The sequence below is a fragment of the Eschscholzia californica genome, unplaced genomic scaffold (assembly GCF_041429995.1).
Source record: "Eschscholzia californica isolate CP2 unplaced genomic scaffold, dmEscCali1.0.p SCAF_5, whole genome shotgun sequence".
NCBI classification, from domain to species: domain Eukaryota; kingdom Viridiplantae; phylum Streptophyta; class Magnoliopsida; order Ranunculales; family Papaveraceae; genus Eschscholzia; species Eschscholzia californica.
Genome location: NW_028238472.1, coordinates 5,005,780 through 5,030,078, shown reverse-complemented (window position 1 = coordinate 5,030,078; position 24,299 = coordinate 5,005,780). Strand labels below are relative to the sequence as shown.

Sequence of the window (24,299 nt, the reverse complement as noted above, 5' to 3'; positions counted from 1 at the left end):
CTTCTAAAAATGAGGACAGTTTAGTCGGTCAATCTATTCAGTCATTCGTACCGGTCGGTTATTTAGACGGTCTATATTGGTCGGTCGGTTAGTGGTCGGTCCTTCGACATAGAATTTTGACCGTGACCGTCCGCCAATTCTTTCGGGCCGGTCGGACACTGACCGTTATGACCATCGGGTGTCCATGGACACTTTTTATCTCGGTCGAACGGGTCGGATAGCGGTCTTCCGGATCTTTTTCCCACCCCTACGGTTTTTGTTTAGTACTAGTTTCTACTTTTATCGTGGATCCCACAGTAATTCTTTCTATTTGGAAAAGAGAAACATTGAAACCCCAATAAATTCATATTTTCTTTTATGTCCTACTTAATGTCGTTTGGTTCGAAAAACGGGATTGATCGTAAGAAAAGTTAATGTGGTTGGCTCTCATTGATTGAGTATTGTAGATAGAGAAACGGTCTGCTCAGTGGGTGTTGACCAGTCCTCGGCCTGTGGCCGGCTTCTTTTTCGGACTGAAAATCAGTTCTCATTTTTACTTCTAGACTCCGACAAACAAAAATTAGCGGGAGATTTATCAATCACAACCAATCTCATTCCACTATAAATATGATCAGCTAGTTACAAATACTAATTTATTCATTTAAATTTTGTTTCTTTTATCAAATTTCAACAACACAATTTAATTTTTTATTATGAGTAGCTAATAAAATATAGAAAGTAACAATCATTCAGAAAACACTGCTACTATTCTTAATTTAAAAATTGATCAAAGTTGTTATCTTTTTTAACCTTTTAGCGAGGGAGTCATCGACCAAGATTCTGCTCTAGATTCTATCGTAATTACTTCTATATATAAATTCCATGGGAAACATAAAAAGATAAAAGTCACACGATTCTTAGCAACCACCCCCGTTGAATTCAATGTTAGATTTTGTAAATATTATATGTATATATATATAATAATACAATTTTAAAAATGTGCTCTATACGAATATATGCATCCAAAGGTTAATTAAGCTGCAGATCTCCTCCTCGTTAAACTTAGATTAAGATCGAAACTTTTGGGTATTGTGGATGATTGTTCGGCATAAATAGGTTTAAAGTCCATGATATTTAGTTCATTTTCTCGTGTGATCTTTTGTCGCAATGGTTTCTAGTCCTCTGATTAATGCAAAAAAAAAAAAATACAATACATTACGCATGACAAAATCGAAAAGACAAAAGTAACTTAAGAGTTTATTGATGAAAATGTTAGTTAGGGGACCAAACAGTCTACTAGTCAAATGTTGAGACTAAAAACACAAATTATTTAGTCAAATATAGGGGCTAAAAGCAAAAATTTAAGCAAGTGATGTCCAGTTTCTCAAGAAGATAAAATGATCTCACTATTGGGATAAACAAGTCAAAGACATCATTTAATCTCCCACGCCCCACATTTATCAACTATAAAATTTCACTCCCATCTAGAAAATGAGATCCCAACTCCACTAGTTATTACTACTAATTAAGAGGTAAAAAGAAGTCAATAAAACACCATTCACTAAACTTAGTGTGTGGTCGGTTTGATTGTCCATGAGAAAAATGAGTTCCCAAAAATGAAGATCAATGTCTAGATCATCTTCATGATGTACTTTCCCTACTTTCTCAATTTTAATCGATGTTTGAATAATTTTGTAAGTGGATCAACTCATCAACCCGAAACCCAATAATCTTCTGAATTTATAAATAAATAATTTGTTGTAAATTTGTTGTGAAGTACAAAATTGTACATGGAGCACCCCTTGACTTGTAAATTATGAATGCACATTGCAAAGACATAGTATTGAGATATGAAAGATATATTAGATATGGTGACTACTAATATACAATATATGGAAGATATTGGAAGATATAAAATAAATGAGACGGATCGAGCTGTATAAATCCGATGATAAAGAAGAGTCCAAAATATCTGAAGATACAGAAGATATATTCAAGATATCTCTTATAATTATATTTAGATAAATATTGTATTCTTTCCTAAGTTTAGTTAGGAAACTTAGGAAAGTAGATAACCCGAATCACTCTATAAATATGAGTTGGGTTATAAAGTTCAAATTATCGAGTTATGTATGACCAATGTAACCGATCAACCCACATTTGTATGTGGTGATTATAAATAAAGAGTTATTTCTCCGTGGATGCAGGTCTTGAGTATTCGACCGAACCACGTTAAATTATCGTGTCTTTACTTTATGTTCATATCTCCGATTATTGTATAATCGTGAATTTAACACATAGTTTGTCAAACGATAAGGATGCTACCACATGCTCAAACACATTGTGATAGTCTCACATCGTTTGGCAGCACATCTAGAGGCTAGTCTATATATAAGTACGAGCATATTAGGATCCACATGAGGATCCACCCGACCCTACTCGGCCTCACTAGGCCTCATTCGGTTATGAGAAGATTTTAGTTTGAATTGGTCAAATGTAAATAGTCTGATTAATAGCTTTTAGTTTAGATTTTCTAATTTGAATTTGATTCACCTGTAATCTATATATATTGTACTTATCATATACTAATAAGATCAAGTGAATAGAAATATTTTCACATCTATCTCTCTCTCTGACTCTCGGCTTCTCCTCCATCTCTCTTTCATATTTTCGGTTTCACCATTAATATTAAGAGGGTGATCCTTCTTCACATGGTATAAGAGCCTATCCGATTTTTTTTTTCACTATGACTACTCCCGGCGAATCTTCTGAAACCACTAATGTTCCTACTCAAAACACTAAGGGTTTTGATGTTCATCATTCCGACTCCCCAACCACTGTCCTCATAACCCCTCCACTCACTGGAGATAACTATTCATCATGGGCTCGAGCCATGACAATGGCACTTCGAGCAAAAGATAAGTTGGGATTTGTGGATGGCTCCATCCCAAAACCAACATCTCCCAATGAGATTCATTCATGGGAAAGGTGCAATGATCTCGTAGCAAGTTGGATCATGAACTCAGTTGCTACTGATATTCGATCATCAATTTTGTATGATGAAAGTGCTTCTGACATTTGGAGAAATCTCCATGATCGGTTTTATCAAACAAATGCACCCAAAATCTATCAACTCAAGCGTGCGATTTCAACTCTCAAACAAAATGATTCGGATGTGTCCTCTTACTTCACTCATTTGAAATCTTTGCAGGATGAGCTTAACTCTCTTTTGGCTATCGAACCGTGCATTTGTGGACACGGAAAATCAATCATGGATCGTTCGAATCAAGAACGAGCCATGGAATTTCTCCAAGGCCTCAATGATCGATTCTCGGCCATTAGGAGTCAAATTCTTATTATGGATCTGTTCCCTTCTATACTTCGGATACATTCTCTCGTGAAACAAGAGGAGGTCCAGCAACATATTGTCTCCTCTCCTTCCATCGAAGTTGAAGCTGCTGCCCTCGCAGTTGGGCAATCAAACAACAACAACTCTCGGTTTGACAAACCGAGATCCAAACGTTTGAGACCCTTCTGTGATCATTGCCAAGTCCATGGCCACACCGTCACTACTTGTTATCAGTTGAATGGTTATCCTCCGAAGACCGGCTATCGTCCTCGCAATCCAAATCGCAATGGACCGGTTACTGCTTCTGTTGGCAACTCAGACAACTCCTCAAAGGTGCCCCTAGCTACCTCTCTATCACCCGACGAGTACAAGGCACTACTGTCCCTGCTGGCCCAACAGAAATCTGCTGCAGGCGCCTCCACTTCGGGCAGCCTCCCTGACATCAACAATTCTGTAGGCACTCCTTCTGACCCACATATCAATCTCACAGGTAACTCGATTTACATTCACCCTTGGGTAATAGATTCCGGGGCAGCTAAGAATATATGTTCTCATCTTGCTTGTTTCCGTGATTACATTCCGGCACCACCAAACTACTACGTGCGTTTACCCGATGGTTCAAGGGTTCAAGTTATGAACATTGGTTCGATTTATTTTTCTAAACGTTTTCATTTATCTAACGTTTTACATATTCCATCGTTTCAGTTCAACTTAATTTCCGTCTCTGAAGTTTCTCGCTCTCTTTCTTGTCGTGTTAGTTTTGACACTGATTCATGTATCTTTCAGGACCGAGCAACGAAGGAGACGATTGGACTTGGTGATCCCTATGATGGTTTATATTTCTTCCGCACGGAGCCTAGAATTTCTTTTGTTTCTATTAATAATTGCGCGAATAATTTATCTTTTGATGTATGGCACTGGCGATTAGGCCACCCTTCTTTGTCTCGTTTCAAGTATCTTTCTTCTAAGTTTTCATGTATGCGCTCAATTAGTATGAATAAAACTCCATGTTATGTTTGTCCACAATCTAAGCAAACTCGTTTCCCTTTCCCTACGAGCACCTCTTCCTCTTCTCGCCCTTTTGAACTAATTCACATGGACCTATGGGGTCCCTTTTCAATCCCTTCAATGCCGGGATGTCGTTATTTCTTGACAATTGTTGACGACTTCACAAGATGTACTTGGATATTCCTTTTATCTAACAAATCCGAGACTACTAAATACATCATTCGTTTTTTTCATTATGTATTCACTCAATTTAATTCTAATATCTCTAAATTCACATCCGGGAATGGAGATCCTATCTTTTCTCAAATTAAAACATTACGTTCGGATAACGGTTCCGAATTCTTAAACAAAGAATTACGTGAATTTCTTCAATTTCACGGTGTTATACATCAAAGAAGTTGTGTGTATACCCCACAACAAAATGGGGTTGTAGAACGTAAACACCGTCATATTCTTGAGGTGGCACGTTCTTTACGTATTCAAGCTCATCTCCCTCTCTCCTTTTGGGGGGAATGTGTACTCACGGCCGTTTATATCATAAACAAGCTTCCCACTCCAATTCTTCGTGGTTTATCTCCACATGAAAAACTACTTGGATCTCCTCCTAATTTGAATCGTTTGCGAGTGTTTGGTTGTCTTTGTTACGCTCGTAATCCTTTAGTCAAGACAAAGTTGGACGCCCGATCTTCTCTGGGTTTATTTATTGGATATCCCCATGGTCAAAAAGGTTATAAAATTTTTGACCTTCAATCTCGTCGCATATACACATCTCGTGATGTTACTTTCCACGAAGATACCTTTCCAATGACATCTTCCTCTCCGTCACCTAGTTCCGATAATTTTAGACCTTTTGTCTCCATTGAAGACAATGGTTCTTTTCATTTCAAACCCCTCAACACACCTACTGTCCAAACCGGGCATTCTTTCCTGCCCAGCTCTCCCATACGTCATGTGGTGCCTCCAGCACCTTCTCCCGCTAATCGGGCCTCTGGTTCGGGTACTGACCCAACAACCATTCCCGAGTTTCTGGAGGCGCCTCCATCCCCTTCGTCCACTCCTAACGCTCCTGACTTGGGCCTCCAGTCCACCAACACGTCACTCTCTTCTTTAGGCACTTCTGGTTTGTCAACCGTTCCAGTGTCTCGATCGAACAGGACCCGACGACCTCCTTCTCATTTACAAGATTACGTCTGTGCTGCTGGTTCCACCGTCACCTATCCACTTGAACAATACTTCTCAATTAATGCATTCTCTCCACCTCATCAAGTGTTCCTATCTTCGGTTCTATCTACTTCTGAACCAACTTGTTTCTCTCAGGCTATGAAATTTCCCCGCTGGCGTGAGGCCATGGCTGATGAAATTCGAGCTTTAGAATCCAACAACACTTGGTTTGTTGTTCCTCTTCCATCAAATAAAAAACCCATTGGATGTAAATGGGTTTACAAAGTCAAATTTAAGCCTGATGGGTCTATTGAACGCTACAAGGCTCGCTTAGTAGCTAAAGGATATACCCAGATTGAGCGTTTGGACTATCACGATACATTTGCTCCTGTCGCTAAATTAGTTACAGTTCGAGTTCTCTTATCTATTGCGGCCGTCAAAGGATGGTCATTACATCAACTTGATGTTAATAACGCCTTTCTTCAAGGCGATCTGGATGAAGAAGTATTCATGAAACTTCCACCAGGATTTTCTAGTAAGGGGGAGCCTCGTGTCTGTCGTCTGAACAAATCTCTTTATGGTTTAAAACAGGCTTCTCGCCAATGGTTTTCAAAATTCTCTTCCGCTCTCATTTCTAAAGGATTTTTACAATCCAAGTCTGATTACTCTTTATTTACCTTCTTTTCTGGATCCACTTCCATCTACGTCCTTGTTTATGTGGATGACATCATAATTACAGGAAATGATAATTTAGAAATTTCTAAATTCAAGAAATTTCTCGATCAGACCTTTTCTCTAAAGGATTTAGGTCGTCTTCAGTACTTTCTGGGTATTGAAGTTTCTCGCTCTTCTAAGGGCATTTTCTTATGTCAGAGAAAGTATGCTCTTGACATTATCAAGGATTCAGGATTAACTGCCTCTAAACCTTCTCTTTTTCCGATGGAACAAAGGTTACATCTCCATCCCTCTGACACTGATAAGCTTTCCGACCTTACTCCGTATCGTAGACTTATTGGTCGGTTATTGTATTTAACAGTAACTCGCCCCGATATAGCTTATTCAGTCAACAATCTAAGTCAATTTATGCATGCTCCAGGTCAAATTCATCTAGACACTGCTCATCGTATCCTTCGATATCTAAAAGGTTCCCTTGACAAGGGAATTTTTTTATCTGCTTCAAGCTCATTACACCTTTCTGGTTTTTGTGATTCCGATTGGGCCGGTTGTCCGACCACTCGGAGATCCACCACCGGTTATTTCACTCTTCTAGGTTCCAGTCCTCTATCTTGGAAATCAAAGAAGCAACCTACTGTTGCGAAATCTTCAGCTGAAGCCGAGTATCGGGCACTTGCCACTGTTACTTGTGAACTTCAGTGGTTAAAATACTTACTCAAGGATTTGGGTTTTGATCATTCTTCTCCAATGACCGTTTATTGTGACAACAAGGCAGCCCTTCACATTGCTGACAATCCGGTATTTCATGAAAGAACGAAGCATATAGAGATCGACTGTCATTTTGTTCGGGAGAAGATACAAAATCACACAATTGAGACTAAGTTCGCACCAACGACTGAGCAACTTGCAGATATTTTTACTAAACCGTTAGGTGCGGAACAATTTCAAAAGCTCATAGGCAAGTTGGGCGTCATCTCCATTGCCGCTCCCACTTGAGGGGGAGTATTAGGATCCACAGGAGGATCCACCCGACCCTACTCGGCCTCACTAGGCCTCATTCGGTTATGAGAAGATTTTAGTTTGAATTGGTCAAATGTAAATAGTCTGATTAATAGCTTTTAGTTTAGATTTTCTAATTTGAATTTGATTCACCTGTAATCTATATATATTGTACTTATCATATACTAATAAGATCAAGTGAATAGAAATATTTTCACATCTATCTCTCTCTCTGACTCTCGGCTTCTCCTCCATCTCTCTTTCATATTTTCGGTTTCACCATTAATATTAAGAGGGTGATCCCTCTTCACAGAGCACAAGTTTAGTAAGTGTCGATAACTTTTTGGTTGATACTGCGTCTTTATGAAGAAAAAAAAACCCATACCCATCTGTCTTGATATGAGTATGAAAGACGGACAGTATCGAACTTTACAACATATATAGTCTGTTTGGTCCAGTCAAATAGACTCATTCAGATGCCCTTTTTATATGATTTATCTCTCTTGTCATTGCTTTAGACTTTCATTACTTGCTAGCTTACAACTTTCATCACAAAGACAATTGTTTCACCACTAATAGGACCAACCCACAGTAGGAGGTAAGAAAGAACACCATAAGGTCAATTTCAAAAAGAACATAGTTGTTTCAACTTTCATGCATTAAAGACTTAACTAATATTTTGTCTTCCAACTGAACCTTCTCTTCCCTTTTCTAGACAATTACATAAAATGATAGGAAAAGTTGAAGGGCCCATTCCTTTCTAGTCATAGGTATAGGAGGAGACTTCACCACTTCATCATCCTTTCGTCATGATATATGTAAGGGATTTGATGTTTTGATTTGGTTTAATTGATAGGTTAATTGTGTGACCATCTTGTCTTTTTGGTCCTATATTTTGCTCCGTACATGTGCAACCTATGTGCAGATCAGATCGGGCGTTAGCGCGAGCTGGTCTACTCATGCTTTGTTGGGAGAAATACTGTATCTCAACCGAAGTTGTGGTTAGCCTAGTAGGTATAGGAAGTGGTTGCAGTGATATACGTCAAGAGGCCAATTTCCCCTCACTCACATAACACCCATTTGACTGTCCAATTTGAGTTTAAATCAACATAAATGCTATTTGGTCCGAAAATTGAGGCTGGGTGGAAAATTGATGTGGCCGACTCCGATGGTCTGGGCATGTAGAGAGTAAAACAACCGGACTAGTGGGAGTCGGACACATCAACTTCTGGCCTATGATCGGTTCTCATTTTCAGATCAAATAACATTTCTCGTAAATCAACTTCATTGACGAATTGATGCTCTATGGTTCAACCATATTTTGAACTTATGAGTTTTATGTGATGGTCCACCACTTCTTCATTAGAACTACTATGGTTTACTACCTACCGTTTTATTATATCCCAAGAATACGATGGAGACCATCTACATAATGGGTCAGTCGTCCATAGACGACCAAGCCCAAGTGAAGTTATTTGACAAGTTTCTACAAAGTTCAAGTTTTAGGAAGTTTCCTTATCTCTGGAAGTCTGTTTAGGTTAATAGTTATCAAGAAGAGTTTAGAAGTTATTTATTTCCTATTTCAAGTATATCAAGAAATATCTAAACTCTATAAAAGGAAAAAAAAATTCACGTTTAGGTTGGGATCCCTTTCGAGTTTCACGACAACTCTATGTTGATCGAAAAGATCAAAGCAAAATTAATGGCGTTCCTAAAATTAATGACGTTCCTAAGGTTTTTGTCATCGAGCAACACTTGTCTAGAAGAGTATGAAAAATTCAACGAGATTCAATGGAGACTCATTGATCAAGGGAAAAAAATTCATAGATGATTAGATTACATTGAAAAGTATCTCCAGGTATGTTTTTCTTCCTTTGGATGAATATTTGTCATATGTTGAAACAAAAGTTGACTCGAGAAAACAGTTCTCGAAAGTTATCTCGATCCCTGTTGTCGATAATAATGAAAGAAAAGTTCTTGAGAAAAGGAACAAAAATATTTCAATGACGAAGGAAGAAGAAGAAAGTAATGTTCCTTCATCAGACCTAAACCCTAGACGTGATATGAAACACCCAAAATTAATTCCGGACCAATTATTTGATTCATATGCAATTACGGGAGAAGATATCCTCGTTTCGAATCACAAAATTCTTCCGCATCAATTATTTTCCACTTTGCCGCTTCTTTCTATATTAAATATTCATCTGCAAAAATTCTCTTCAAACAATGAAGAAAAAGAAGATAAATTCCTCTATTCTCACAATAAATGTAAACTCAATAATCAAAGATCAATCAATAAAAGCTTTTGATTGGGATCTAGGTGGTGGTCAAAATCTGATCGTGGATGAATTTAATGATACAATGAAAGAATTGGAGAGTATTTGCAACCCAATTATTCCAATCACGTATCACTGGTTTGGATCTCAAATTTTTTAGAACCATCACACTTTTATTTGGGAACCAAGTGACTCGTCTTTTCATCTGCTACCATTTTTTAATGGATCTCATTTTTCACTTATTGTTCGACAACTGACGACTCGATAAGATATTTATATTTGTTCTTGAAAGAAAAGTGGTTTTAATCATAATGAGTTTGAAGATATTCATGAATGATTTTTCTATTCAAAGAAATATGGTATTTTTTGTCTTCTTCTTCCGGTTACAAGATGATGGGAGATGTCGTAACTTATGAGCCTTTTATTCAGTATTATTATTTTTGGGAGACTCTTGGCATCATTGGTTTCAGATTTTACTTGGTAATTTAGGCCATATTTGTCTTCTTCAAATTTTCGACTTCGTTCGTACCAAATGGGAGTTAAGGGTCGCCTTGTTGATATCGTCGTATGTGGTAACATCAACCTTAACGAAAGGTTCGGGGCGAACCTTCTGGAAAGAAGACGAGTATGATGGCGACCATCTACATAATGGGTCAGTCGTCCACACACGACCAAGGTCAAGTGAGGTTATTTGACAAGTTTCTACAGAGTTCAAGTTTTAGGAAGTTTCCTTATTTTTAGAAGTCTATTTAGGTTAATAGTTACCAAGAAGAGTTTAGAAGTTATTTATTTCCTAGTTCAAGTATAAAGAAATATTTAAGCCCTATAAAATGAAGTTGAGTCTATCTTTATTTTAGATCTGAGAATATTATCAACCGAGTTTATTATTAATCAAGTTTATCGTTTTATTCGTTATTTTATCAGTTTATTTAGTTATTTTATCATACTTTTAATGGTGTATTCCATTACTTTAACGCTTCCACAACAATCTACATCAGAATACTATTTTAGCATTCAGTGCTATAAAATCAAACACCCTCTTAGTTGATAGCACTTGACTTGTACCCTCACTTTTTCAACAAAAAAAAGACTTGTTCCCTTACTTAGCCCAATAATAAAGTTACATTTAATTCAAGCGATAAAGAATTATACCCAAAGAAGAGAGATAATTTAAATAATAAAACACTTAAATAAACAAACTCTGTTTTCTTATAAATGTATGAGTATATTATTCTCAACTCAACTTACATTCAAAACTTATGAGAGAAATGGTGTATTTATAGCAAGACCAGCATGGGCAACGTGGAGCATAAAGATGGTAAGGCCTAATTGATGTAGGCACCTCATGCTTGTCATCCTAGTGACTCACCCAACAACACCATCTCAAGTTTTCTCCCATCTTATCCTTGAGAAGCTTATAGGGGATTATGTGGGCCACTACCAAAGTCCTATAGCAACTTGATCTCTAATATCTTTATGGGCAGCCACATATAATATAACACTCCCCCTTGAATGACCATTACGCGCATGACTGTCTCAATAAAATCTTGTGGGATAAAATCTGAACAATAGAGATCTTGAGTGGCGCGGGATACGCAAAATGCTGCCTCGTTAAAACCTTGCCAGAAAAACTCGTTGGGATAAAATCTGGACGAAGGAAAAAGAGTACAGAGTGTAGATATCTAGTACTAGTGATGTAAAACTTCAACGGTCTACAATATGATATACTTGAGGTGGTGTTGTTGGGTGAGTCACTAGGATGACAAGCATGAGGTGCCTACATCAATTAGGCCTTACCATCTTTATGCTCCACGTTGTTCATGCAGGTCTTGCTATAAATACACCATTTCTCTCATAAGTTGTGAATGTAAGTTGAGTTGAGAATAATATATTTATACATTTATAAGAAAATAGAGTTTGTTTATTTAAGTGTTTTATTATTTAAATTATCTCTCTTCTTTGGGTATAATCACAATACGTTATCAGCACGACGCTCTAACCAACCGAGGAGAATTCATTCAATTCAAATAGACTGTTAAAATTTACAGGTAATTAGTAAATTTTCAAGTTCAATATGTCGACTATAACAAGTGTTGATTTTACAGCCCTTGACTTATCGGGAAAAAACTATATTACTTGGAAGCTTGAAATCGAAGCCCATCTAGAGGCCAAACAATTAGAGAAGACTTTGCGAAGGAAATAATGAACCTCTTTACAGACGCTCAGTGGCCCTGATTGTGATCCGCCATCATTTATGTGAAGAACTTAAATTAGAATGTTTATATCAAAAAGGCCTGCATGGGCAACATGGAGCATAAAGATGGTAAGGCCTAATTGATGTAGGCACCTCATGCTTGTCATCCTAGTGACTCGCCCAACAACAACACCTCAAGTTTTCTCCCATCTTATCCTTGAGAAGCTTATAGGGGATTATGTGGGCCGCTACCAAAGTCCCATAGCCACTTGATCTCTAATATCTTTATGGGCAGCCACATATAATATAACATTGAATAAATTTGTGAAGTTAGTGGTTAAATATGTAAGATATGTATGGTATTTCCATTGAAATGAAAAAGTGACTTACGTGGTCACCACGCAAACTGCGCACGCGCGGTGTGGGCGTTTTGGGCACCCGCACGCACTTTCGCCAGAAGCGATTGGAACCTTTCATTTTACGATCATAGATTTGATCCGACTGTCAAAATGTTTGGCGTCCTTAAGATAGATTCGTTGAGATCTGACGGTCAAGATGGCACCCGAAAGCCAACAGTCAAATATGACTATTGGAAATCATCCATTCGTCTATAGGCACCTGTGTGAAGTGTCACCAATGTTTCTATAAATACCAAACAGAATCCAGCAAACAAAACACGAAATTTTTTAGCATTTAGAGTTTTAAGAAGTCACTTTCATCTGTCGTTCTTACTGCTTGTTCGAAGTTCGCACGCTTTAAAAAAACTGAAGTGCTTACCGGGTTGTTCACTGTCTTAAGGAAAGAGACAACTCGACTCGACTTTCTCTCTCTAACCTTCTAATCAATCTCTGTTTTAAATTGTATTATTTTTCCTTTTAATCGTTCTCCAAAATAGTGAGATTTTTAAACATAAAAATCTATAAGGCGATCTCTGTATTTATTTCAGAAAGACACTAAAAAGTGTACCCCTGTAGACAGGAAGATCTCGTTATTTGATTTTCATAATACCCGAAGAACAAAAAGATGAAGAAATGGATAAACACCATCAACTTTTTTATAAATTCGAAGGCAAAATACAGATAACAAAGTAGGAAGAAAAACTCATATTTCAATTCTCTCTCCCTCATCTTCCACATTAATCTTCGCTTAGATACTTCAGATCCACCCATTTATCCTTCCCCCCCCCCCCCCCCCAGATTTCAACTACATTTGAACACCCTACATTCTAAAAGCAACAACAAACTTTCTCTTACTTTTACCAACAACAAACAACACAACCATATCCACTCACAGCCAAAACGGAGAGATAGAAACGAATATTTCGTTTTACGACTGGTCGTAGATAGATTGGTCACCATTTTACCTAGTTCTTGAGGTCCCAAGAGTAAGCTCTAAATCATCTGATCCACTATCTTCATGGATTCTCTCTCCTTCCCAAGCTTTTACTAATCCTGCTGAGTTACTACCAAATGCAAACTCATCTGAAGCCATATCAGTCATTGGAACATCAACTGCAAGATGAGAAGCTCCAACCATGACAGGTGAAGATGTTCCGCTCTGACCTGGTGTCCACATACGTGATCCAGCCATGACAGGTGAAGATGTTCCGCTCTGACCTGGTGTCCACGTACGTGATCCGCCTCCGGCTATTGCCTCTTCTTTGAATCCGAATGGACTAGATGACACAAGACTAAATGTGGGTGAGGAAGAACCGCCTGTTGGGAGCTTGATTCCTGCAAGCCATCCTGAGTCAGGAACAACTTGGCGTCCTGGGCTTGGTGGAGTGGAAGCGGGTAAAAAGGAGTAACGATGTCCACCCCAAGCTGGCCCATTAATTTTCAGGTCCTCCCAGTCGGACTTCATTCGAGTAGAACGACCAGTTGGAGAACTCGGTGGAGGGGTTACTGGAGCACTAATAGAACCACTTGGTATGTAGAGATGGGGTAGTTTAGAGGATGAGGCTGAATATGAGAGGTTTTTTAGCCATGGGATGAGTGAATTTCCATCGATGTTTGTGTTGGCATTGGCAGCATAAGAAGATGATGCTGGGCTCTGGAACGAGGAGGAAGCTGGACTTGGGTTGTACGAAGCACAGGGGCTTGGGTTGTACGAAGCACATGGGCTTGGGTTGTAGGAAATACATGGACTCGGGTTGTATGACGAAGAAGCAGATCCGCCTACCATATCCATTCGCTCAACTGGCTTGCATCCCTGGAAATTAAAGACACAATTACTTAAATATTGAGTTTTAATAACGAAATGTTACGAGGCATATAAGAAGAACAAAAGAAAAGCACTCCAAAGACACTATTAAGTAACATGGAACTCGACATGTCTACTACTACCGAGCACTCAAATGCAGGAGCACCAAGGATTTCTAGTGTGAGGGGGCTTGATTATGTAGCCTATTTTATGTATGGGTTGAGCAAGGCTAATTGCCTAATTTGTATAAATATCGCCAAAGATTGTACCGAGTAGATTATTCTAAAGAAAACCTACCTTTAGCAGATATGAATTGAAATTCTTTAAGGGCATTCACCATATTAGAAGATATGTTACATACCTTCATTACCTTGGGATTAGTTCGTTTATTTATTTGTGTAGATGGTGCTATCGAAGTTTTTAGAAGGCCGCAGTTTAAGTTATCTATCTCCGTTAATACTAACACCAATGTGTTTAAATCTAATTCTTTGCCAGAAATTTCAGACTACAAAATGATGTTTAACAACATTAGGTTACATGGCCTCAAAATCGGTGGACTCGGGCCAAATTTTGCAAAATTTCGCTCAAGGTCCGCCGAATTCAACTCAAATGTTCTGGTGTTGAAATAAGTGGACTTAGCACAAATTTGTAATAAAATTTGGCCTCTATCCACCAATTTGAGTTGTAATCAGTAGCAACGGTAGACTCAACTACAAAATGAGTGTGAACCAACCGAATTTGGAATCGGTGGAGTCGAGCTAATTTTGTAAGCAAACCGCTCTGAGTACACTGATTTTAAGTGAAAGAGCGTCTATCTTGAGAGGGGCACTTTTAACCATTTTCTAGAATACGGGGAACGCCAATATTGCGAAAGCGCCAATAACACTACGAGGTGATGCTCTAAAACTTCCCAAAACCCAATGAACTATAGAAAAGTAACTCCTCACTACAGAGCTTTTTCCCGACCGATTTTCCATTCATATGGAATCAAACTGTCCTTTGAAATCTTTTCCCTTACTTTATCAAAAAGAACAATAATAAAGCTTATAAGCACCCCCACCCACCCAGCTTTTTCCCTTACCAAAATACCCTTAAAAGTATACATACATAAAATAAAACAAGGGATATTTTAACCAACATCTTCCATTAATTCCCAAAATACCCTTGACAAAAAAGGTAATTTTCATATACGGAAGATGCTGAAACTAGAGGTGACTCCAAAATCAAGAATCAAGGAGATGATAGAAATCAGTTATCTTTACCAGAAAAAAAAACAGAGAATCTAAAAAATTCAGAGGCATCTAATAAAAAAAAACAAAAAATCAAAAGTAAAAAGTTCAGTCAAATAGATCTAAACTAACTCACACCAAGAACTAAAAAAAAACCCTAAACAAGAAATTGAAGTAAAGAAACTGAATCAAACAATTCTACCCTAAAAATTCACTTGAACTTCCATTCATGTTAGCAAAATCATGAAAATAAATCGATTTTATTGATTTAAACAAGTTGATTTGAAGATCAGATATGCAATTTCTAACAATCCACACTAAAATTATAGAAATCAGTATAGAAAAACCTAATAATTGGGGAATTTGAAAGAACAAATGAACTAAATTAGTGATTAAAATATGAGAAATTGAAGTGTTTAGTAATAGTACCTTTCTGTAAGTAGTTCCATCTTCTTCAACAATCCAACCAGCTTCATCACAAAGAGCTTTCAAGACTTCATTATTATCACAATGCTTTCGAAGTTTATAATTTCCGTACATTCTTAAACCAGAAAAGATTTTAGCTGCTATTGCTCTTCTCCTTCTCTCTCTTCTTCTGTTATTTTCTCTCTCTTTCCATGTCGGAAGTCTCGTTCCTGAAGTCATTTCTTCTCTTTTTAAATCAAAATTGGCTGATCAATTTGCAAATTGTCAAAATTTGATCGGAGAATTCATAAATTGTGTAGATCCGAAGCTTTTCTAAGTCGGAAATCGGTCGGAATTTGGAATTCCGGCGAACCAGAGCTCGGAAAAGGTAAAATTGAGGGTTTTTTAAAATGAGTGGATTGAAGAAGAAGGATGAGCTTAAATAGTTGAATTTTTGAAATGACTAAAAAAGTGTATTTGTTTTGATGGAATTACGGTATTGCCACTATGGGTTGCGTTTTCAGTTAAGGGATTAGTGTTTCACGTGAACTTTGCTGAAGAAGGCAGAGCTCAAGTTTGACTGATGTAGTAACCCATTGTTTAGGTAGGGGCGGGAATCAGTTTGACTGGTGGGTGACCAACGAACTTACTCCCTCTTCGGATCGGTTCGATTATTTTCGTTTAGTCATAGTTCGGACAGATTGTTATACAATTTCTAGTTGGCTTGGGCAAAAGGCCCAAAATCAGCCCAACAATATGTATCAGGCCAACTGCAGATAAAGAATGAGGGGCAGGTCCAAAAAAGTCAGGCTAGGGGTGGAATTTCCGAAACACCCTTCTTCTTTTTGAAATTTACGAAACGACCATCGAAAAATTCCCGGGAAACTCGAAAATTTCTGACAAATAATCTGACACGCCTCCCATCAGACTGTGTACTTTCCATAAATTCACAAAATTGCCACCGAAAAATTCCCGAGAAATGCGAATTTTTTTGAAAACTAGTCTGACGCACCTGACATTAACCCTTGTACTTTCCACGAATTTACAGAATTGCCATTACAAAATTTACCAACTTGCCATTTTCGTTCTTTTTTCCAGATTTATTTCTTATTTCTTTTTTATTTTCTCCCACACATATTTCTCTCTCCAATCTCAACAAATTTCGTTTTTTTTTTTTTCCAGATTTATTTCTGATCTCTTTCCAATCTCAACAAATTTCTTCATTTTTTGTAGTATTTCATTGATTTGTATAAAGAAATTTTCTTGTGTACCGGGAACTATTTAGTGTACTGGTCATTTTTTAGATATGTACTACACATTTTTGTACTGGAAATTTTCTTGTGTACCGGGAATTGTTCTGTGTACAAGCCATTTGGTTATGTACTAGAAATTTTTGTATTGGAAATTTTCTTGTGTACCGGGAATTGTTCTGTGTACACGTCATTTGGTTATGTACTAGACATTTTTGTACTGGGGAATTTTCTTGTGCACCGGGAATTGTTCTATGTACTGGCCATTTGGTTTAGTACTGGACACTTTTGAACTGGGAATTTTCTCCTGTACCGGAAATGGTTCTGTGCACTGGACATTTGGTTATGTACTTTGATGTTTTTAGAGATGAAGAAGATAAAATGTGAAACAAATAAGAGTGATGAAGAAGAAAAATAAGAACATAAAACTTTTAGAGAGAGAAAGACAGAAAACTTTAATGTTTTTAGAGATTGAAAGAGATGAAGAAGATAAAATGTGAAACAAAATAAGAATGATGAACACCCAAAAATGAGAACATAAAACTTTTAGAGAGAGTAAGAACAGAAAATTGATGTTTTTAGAGATTGAAAGAGATGAAGAAAATAAAATGTGAAACAAAAAAGAATGATGAACATCCAAAAATAAGAAAATAAAACTTTTAGAGAGAGAAAGAAAAGAAAATTTATGTTTTTAGAGATTGAAAGAGATGAAGAAGATAAAATGTGAACAACAAAATAAGAATGATGAAGAAGATTTTTGGATGTATAAATAAGAAGAAAGAAGGAGTTGAAACAAAATATAATGGGAGGGATCCAAAAAATTTGGCTGAAATTTCGTCAAAAAATGGCGCCATTTTTGAATTTTCAGAAAATCTGAATGTTTCTCTGACATGACGTCATGTACGGGGAATTAATTGCTTCGCTGTCGTCCGTCAGATTGTCAGAAAACACAGAACTTTCCCGTGGAGGGGTAAAAGAGGGATAAATAAAATAAAAACCAGAAAACTGTGAGCTGTCCTGACAATTTGGACTGGGTTCTAATTTTTTTTTTTGGGCTGGGGGTAATGCTTATTTACCCTCCATTTTTTGGGCCTCTCACTCAAAAATCCTTTCCAAAATCCATTTACATATTTCAAGTTTATAGATATGGAGAGGCCAGACTCAAGATTATACTATCCAAAAAGACTTTCAGACGTTTTCGATATGAATGCATCAATACCAAAACCTAGTAGATTACTTGAGCTTAAGGAAGAAAAATTCAAACATTATAAATGAAAATCATCCGAATATGTGATGTTCTTTTACTATGTGACCACTTTTGTTCCCTTCGTACTCTTAAATTCTTAAATGGTTAATATTTAGTAAACGGGTGATGTCATCAAATATTAACAGGTTGAATTCGGTCGGGATGTTAGGTAATACTGCAAAACTTAAGTCCGACCCGTTTATTTGATTGGGTCGACCTAGTTAGACCCGCCATCAGATTTCAAGTGTCCATGGGCTCCTACGGACTCTAGTGTCAATGACGGATTTCGGATTCTTAGACATTTTTCCACTCCCATTCGGCCCAACCCTGAGGCGGCCCATGGACACCTAAAGCTCAAGACGGGTTTACCCAATTTGGCCCTACCAACATTGACACCACATACAATGGTGCATTTGGATGTCAAGGAACGAAAATCCAATCTTATACCAATTTCACACCAACAAGAGAAATACAAAACCTTAAAAAGTAAACTGAAAAGAACAGTAGAGGACAGAAGCCAAAAATGGAGCCTTCCTTCAATAACCATTACGAAATCATACAAACATTGCACAATTTTACTATTTTTGTCCCATAAAAGAATCAATTACTACTATTCTTCCTCTACGATTTCTTTTTCAAGGAACTATATGAGAAAATAAACAACATTTTAGCCAAATTCTCGCAGTATAAATAAATGACCGTAATCGCCAATTAGCAGAAGCATATGTAAGATGGAAGCATTCCTAAATGAAAAGAGAAGTCGAATACTTGTCAGCAAAACAATGCAAGTATATTGAATCTTGGTATACCTCAAGCACCTAAATCTTGTTCGTCGTGAGTAGTATCCCCAAGTTGAATAGAATTAACCACCTCTCGAAGTAATTTATTGACGGAATTTTTTATTTCGTCGGGTATTTCCAGTGGTGTTGGAACTAACTCCAACCCGTATAAAGTTAGCACTCTCATCACATCAACTAAACTTAACTCGTCCATTTTCCTCCATAATCTTTGGTTCACAACTTTGCAAGAACTATTCAATTTGCAAGGTCGACATACCTAATGACAAGACAATAAGGAAAACAGAATATTAGACCCGGCCGACAAAGCGCAAGGAGAAAAGTGATTTGTTTAGGGAGTTGGCTTACCAGATCTTCTGCGATGTAGAAAAAACTGCGTAGTCTTTTTGCCGCAAACGCAGTGCTCTTATCAACAGAAGGGCAACCAAAAAGTGCAACCCTTTTCAAATCATCTTTCGACAAGCTTCTGCAATATCAGGATTCAAATGTTAAAGGAACTAAAGGCAACAAAAAGACGGATATCATTTCAGTTTGATTGCCTAACAACAGAAAATGGAACAAAAAGGTGCATAAAGAACAAGCGTGTGAAAATTCAAAATCCCATAGAATGACATTTCACATCGAGACAATACCATGAAAAATCTAATAACCTTCTCGTGATGATTAATTTATAACACGAGTTTGAAATTTAAACCAAGTACCAAATTCTAGTACGATAACTACTTGGAGAGATCACTGGAACATGGTAAAGTCTAGTAGTAATTATCATGCATAGCGCATAGTATTGATCACATAGTAACCCTTGAAATAACACCCACTTATATCCTATCTAATGTGACCAAGCCAACATATGCAGTCAAGTAGTTGCTTAAGTATTATCATTATACAGTTATCAGCATCAGGTTAATTTACTTATTACTTATGGTTTATACGGATTAGAGTTTGTTAAACTATAGGTACTGCTACGGAAAATGTGAAGAATATCCAACCATTTTAAGACCAAGAAGCGCACCACAATTCTCGAAGTTTCCAATCAAAGAAGAAAAACTAGAGAGATAAAAAACTGTTCTAGTGGCTTGTGAATTAGGAGGCTCGTTTTACCAAAACTTCGAAGTTGTTTGACATCTTATGGAGATTTTCTTCATCTCTTGCCTGAGCATGTCAATGCGGGACATAGAGGTTCATTGTTTGGTAAGAAACAATGGCACCAACAGCAGCTAGCTCACCAGCAAGAACAACTCCTAGAACAGCAACAGCAGAATCAGCCACCATAGCAGCAAAAGGGACATAACAATTATAGTTTAAAGGAGGATGTTATCTATTTTCAGGGTTTAAAGAGAAGAGCCTAAAAGGTGGAAACATAGTAGCCAAGCCCTATACATGGGCAGATAATGTAGTTCTTTATTCATTCATGTTATGAACTTACGTTTAGTTCGTAAAGCTTAGTTGGTATTTATCGAGGTCTCCCTCATAATTGCTTGATCACGGTTATTAGTATTTTTTTTTTGAAAAATAATCACGGTTATTAGTATGACTTACGTTGTTAGTTCGTAATGCTTCTGAATCTGCTACAATACTACCATTTGTAATATCTATGTCACTTATCATCTCCCAGTCTCTCCCTTCAAAAGTTCGCGTGAACACAAATGGATTCCAATGTATACTTAAATTTTTTTACTTTTCGAATTTTGATCATTAATTGTTACATTATATACAAAACATTTAGACTAGTATTTGTGGTCCTAACAATATATCTGGCAGTACAAAAAGCTATAAGTAAAAGTATTACCTTGTACCCCTATAGTGACTGAATATCCAACAGCAGTGTCCGAAAAAAAAATACAAAAAGAAGCAGTTTGAATAGCATATTCTCCTAAGTCTATGAATCTATAATAGTAATTAAAACCTAGAATGTTACGACCAATTCCTATGTATATGAACTCTTAGGATGCCTCTATAATGCCCTAAAAAATATATTATTTTGTCTAAACATATTGAAGCCTTCGAGCCTAAAAAAGGTTCTATTGAATCCGATTTTGTACTTCAGAGGACCTAACTTCATGATGGTGTTTTGACCAAGGAATGAAACTTCGGTTTCGGTGGAAATTTCGGTCGGCCCAAAACTGGAAACGTTTCGTGGAAACGTTTCGGTCAGTGTGGAAATTTAACAAATCTACGGAAATGATATAAATGTGATTTAGTTGTGCATAACAAGACTTTCAACCATAACTAAGTATGAAAAATATGTAGTCTTGACTCTAACATGAAATACGGGATAAACTTGAAAAATAATTGACGGGTTTGTGACAAAATTCGTTAAGTTTAGGGTTAATCTATAATAAAACTATAATACCAGGGGCTGACTTCGAAAAAGATAACTTGAAGCCGTTATAGTAGGGGGTAAATATTAGAAAATTTAGAAATGATGTGAGACATCCCAAAGGAGTGTTAAGGGCGCCCTCTATAAGTATTAAAAGCGCATCCCTTGTGAGTGAAGCAGGCACCTTTTACTGTAAAGAGGGGCGCCTTTATAAATTATCATTTAAACCTAAAAAACCCTAAAACCCAAATCGTATTCTTTTCCAGCCGACATGCTCTCTCTCTCTCTCTCTCTAGATTTCTATCAAAATCAACCCTAAAAACCCCAATTTCTTGATGAATCTTCACCTGTAATATGAGATAAACTACTTGTTAAGAAGAAATGAAAGGATTTCTTGAAGATCTGAGAAGAAACAGTGAAGAAAAATGAAGATTAAACTAGAAAAATGAAGAACAACTGAAAGTAAGTATCCTAAATTGATTTCGAGCGAAATTTCGATGATTTCGAGCGAAATCTTACACGAAACTTATGTATATGTATTTCTGTATACCTATATTGAAAAACCGAAAAATTTCGGTCATTTCGACCGAAACTTTTCGACATTTCATTCCTTGGTTTTGACTACCATAATTTTATATTTTTTCTCTTCAGAAGCCTTTGCTTCCTTGTAACATATTAACAAAACCCTATTCTTATTCCAACCTGGACACTAAACAAGTAAACCCTACATTATTTTAGGTAAAGGATGGATACTAAGATACCCAACCCTAATTAAACATGAACCTATCTTCGAGGTGATCTAGACACCTACTCATCCATGTTGAGATTGGACTCATACTTACGGCTCTTCTTCACTTAGTAAAGTTTCAAAAGACAACTCTAAGAAAATGTTTGGCTAACACATAAACGCATAATGCTATAACACACCTTAAACACTAAAATTACTGAGTGCTATAATTAACTCGCTAACATCAAGCTACCAACTTTATACAGGGAAAAGAGAGATGAGGTGTGGCTTTAATGGTTTTGAAGCTTTTGAGATTTGATTCCATTTTGGCCCCCAAGGTACTTCTGGAAAAAAATTGAATTTTCTTTTACCCTTGGGGGGCCATAACTGTGAGTTGGTCACAAATTGTGAGCCAAAACGGAATTCACCCAATTGGTAAATAAACTATATCTATTCTGTTTTGGAGATGTATCGTTCACTAAAGATTCCAACTTCAAACGTTTTGTTATGACTAAGACACTCAAACCAAGAAAAGCAATAAAGGGAGTAAGCAATCACAAAAACACAAGAGATTTACGTGGTTCAGTTAGTGAGACCTGCTCCAGGGCAAACAATGGTGCAATAATTTTACGTGAACGGATAAAAGAACAGGATTCCAAAGTTTCTCGAGTGTTTTAGTATTTGTAGCTAGCTCACACTGAGCCGCGTCAAAGCGGACTTTAGGATACCACTTTACATTAATAACAACCCCTTGTAAGATTAGGCAAACATAATTAAATAGAACGGTTTTTCAAGTCGTAAATCAGGTTAGACATCGAACCATATTCAAGGCGCTTTCAACATGTTTCCTAAAACTTGATAAGTACAGCATTTGCGTTTTCTATCACTAGTACATAAGACAAGCAATCATAAATAATTTAGGAGGGTTAGGGTTCTTACTTTACGATATCCTGATGATCCTGCCCAAACTTCTCAGCAGCAGATCTTAAGAAATCCCGGGAATAAAACGTCGAAAAACGACTCAATTCCAACTTATTTGGTGGCAAGAAATTAGCTTTCTTTAAGTATCCTTCATCATATAAACAATTAGCTAGTAAAACAATCTCAGGTGAAAGCTCCTTAAATGGCTTTAAACCTAATGATCTATTAGGAACTTGAACCATCTCCACTGGTTTATCAGATATCTTCTTAGAATTTCTATCTACTACAGAATCTAATCTGTTTGATTTATTAGTAAAAGCTGAATACAAACTATTAGGTTTAGATTCTAATACCGAAATTTCACCTTCTTCTTGTTCTTTCTCCTTTCTATTGTTCTTTCTATTAACTCTGAAATTTCCCCTCTTTAAATTTCTGATTTCTCTTTCTAAATCCTTCAATTTCTTCTTCAGTTCATGAATTTCTTTCTTTGATTCATCTTCATCGTCTGAAGATGATGAAGAAGTTTCAATTTCTTCACTTAATCCAACCGCTTCTTTAAACAAAACATCTAAAGGCTTCTTCTTCTTCTTCTTCTCTGATTTTCTTATCGGTTCAACTGATTCACTGTTCTTAGAATCGGTCGATTCGATTCCGATTCTTTCTTCAGTGACTGAGAAACTTCTCTGAAAAATTGAAGATGGAAATGATGAAGTAATTCTAGAGAGAGATTCATGGAGTGGGGTTTGTAGTGAGAGAAAGTGTGATGTGTTTTGGTGTTTGAGAAATGAATGGAAGTTGTGAGATCGAAAGGTTCTGATGAAAGTCGAGAAGTAAGCCATGGAAGAAGCTCATTTGAAAATAGAGAGTAGGGTTGTTTGGGTTTAAGACAACCCCAGTCGACTGACGCTCAACTAGGGGTGGGAATCGGTCCGGACGGGCGGGAAAGGGACATTAACTGGGCCAGTTCGGGCGGAACGGGGACAATTCGCAAGCGTCCACTCGGACATCCGGACAAAACAGACGGATATTTCAGATTTTTCTCCAACAAAGTGACCGTTCGTGACCGTTTTGATAGTCGGACAAACCGGCGTCAGTCACTAATGAACAAATAAAAAAATTCATTCAAAACTAAAACTGTTTAGTAGCTAGATACAACTTTCTACACTCCCAATTTACAATTCCTAAAAGTGAATGAATACAAAATTAAAGTCAATCATTGAGATTTCTCATGAACTAGGATTATTCTGCTTCTCATGGATTACGATCTGTGAATTGTGGATTTAAGAGTTACTGATGAGATATTGAGATTTTGGAGCAGAGAGACTAGAGAAGTAGAGAGACGAATACAAGATTAAGAAAAGTAATTTCTAATGTTATATATTTTTATTCTTGAAAGCTAACGGTTGTAACTAACCTTACATATATAAGGCTTAAGATCAATCATATAGGCGGGCGGGTATAACGGGTAGGATAAACGGACGGGTTCGGTCGGGCGGACTCGGTCGGATCACCGGGTAAGGACTTATGTCCCCGTTCGTCCGCTTAAGCTATTTCAATCGGG

The 24,299-nt window shown here is 37.1% G+C and overlaps 2 protein-coding genes across 2 annotated transcripts; both read right to left on the bottom strand.

Annotated features, from left to right (window-relative positions):
• Positions 1-12,673: 12,673 nt before the first annotated feature.
• LOC147536485 (BES1/BZR1 homolog protein 4-like) lies at positions 12,674-16,028 on the bottom strand. The gene is made up of 2 exons (XM_086642651.1): positions 15,502-16,028; positions 12,674-13,852 (listed from the first exon to the last, which is right to left on the bottom strand). The coding sequence occupies exons 1-2, from the start codon at positions 15,715-15,717 to the stop codon at positions 13,001-13,003; spliced, it is 1,068 nt and encodes a 355-aa protein (XP_086498777.1). The 5' UTR covers positions 15,718-16,028; the 3' UTR covers positions 12,674-13,000.
• A 2,437-nt stretch (positions 16,029-18,465) lies between these two features.
• On the bottom strand, positions 18,466-23,601 carry LOC147536484 (uncharacterized). The gene is made up of 3 exons (XM_086642650.1): positions 22,757-23,601; positions 19,119-19,236; positions 18,466-19,029 (listed from the first exon to the last, which is right to left on the bottom strand). The coding sequence occupies exons 1-3, from the start codon at positions 23,575-23,577 to the stop codon at positions 18,784-18,786; spliced, it is 1,185 nt and encodes a 394-aa protein (XP_086498776.1). The 5' UTR covers positions 23,578-23,601; the 3' UTR covers positions 18,466-18,783.
• Between the last annotated feature and the right edge of the window lie 698 nt (positions 23,602-24,299).

Coding starts and splice junctions, on each gene's coding strand:
- LOC147536485 (XM_086642651.1), bottom strand. CDS start 15,717: ATGACTTCAGGAACGAGACTTCCGACATGGAAAGAGAGAGAAAATAAC. Junction 13,853..15,501: donor ATGGAACTACTTACAGAAAG/GTACTATTACTA, acceptor TTTAATTTCCAG/GGATGCAAGCCAGTTGAGCG.
- LOC147536484 (XM_086642650.1), bottom strand. CDS start 23,577: ATGGCTTACTTCTCGACTTTCATCAGAACCTTTCGATCTCACAACTTC. Junction 19,237..22,756: donor GATCATCAGGATATCGTAAA/GTAAGAACCCTA, acceptor CTGATATTGCAG/AAGCTTGTCGAAAGATGATT. Junction 19,030..19,118: donor TCTACATCGCAGAAGATCTG/GTAAGCCAACTC, acceptor TCTTGTCATTAG/GTATGTCGACCTTGCAAATT.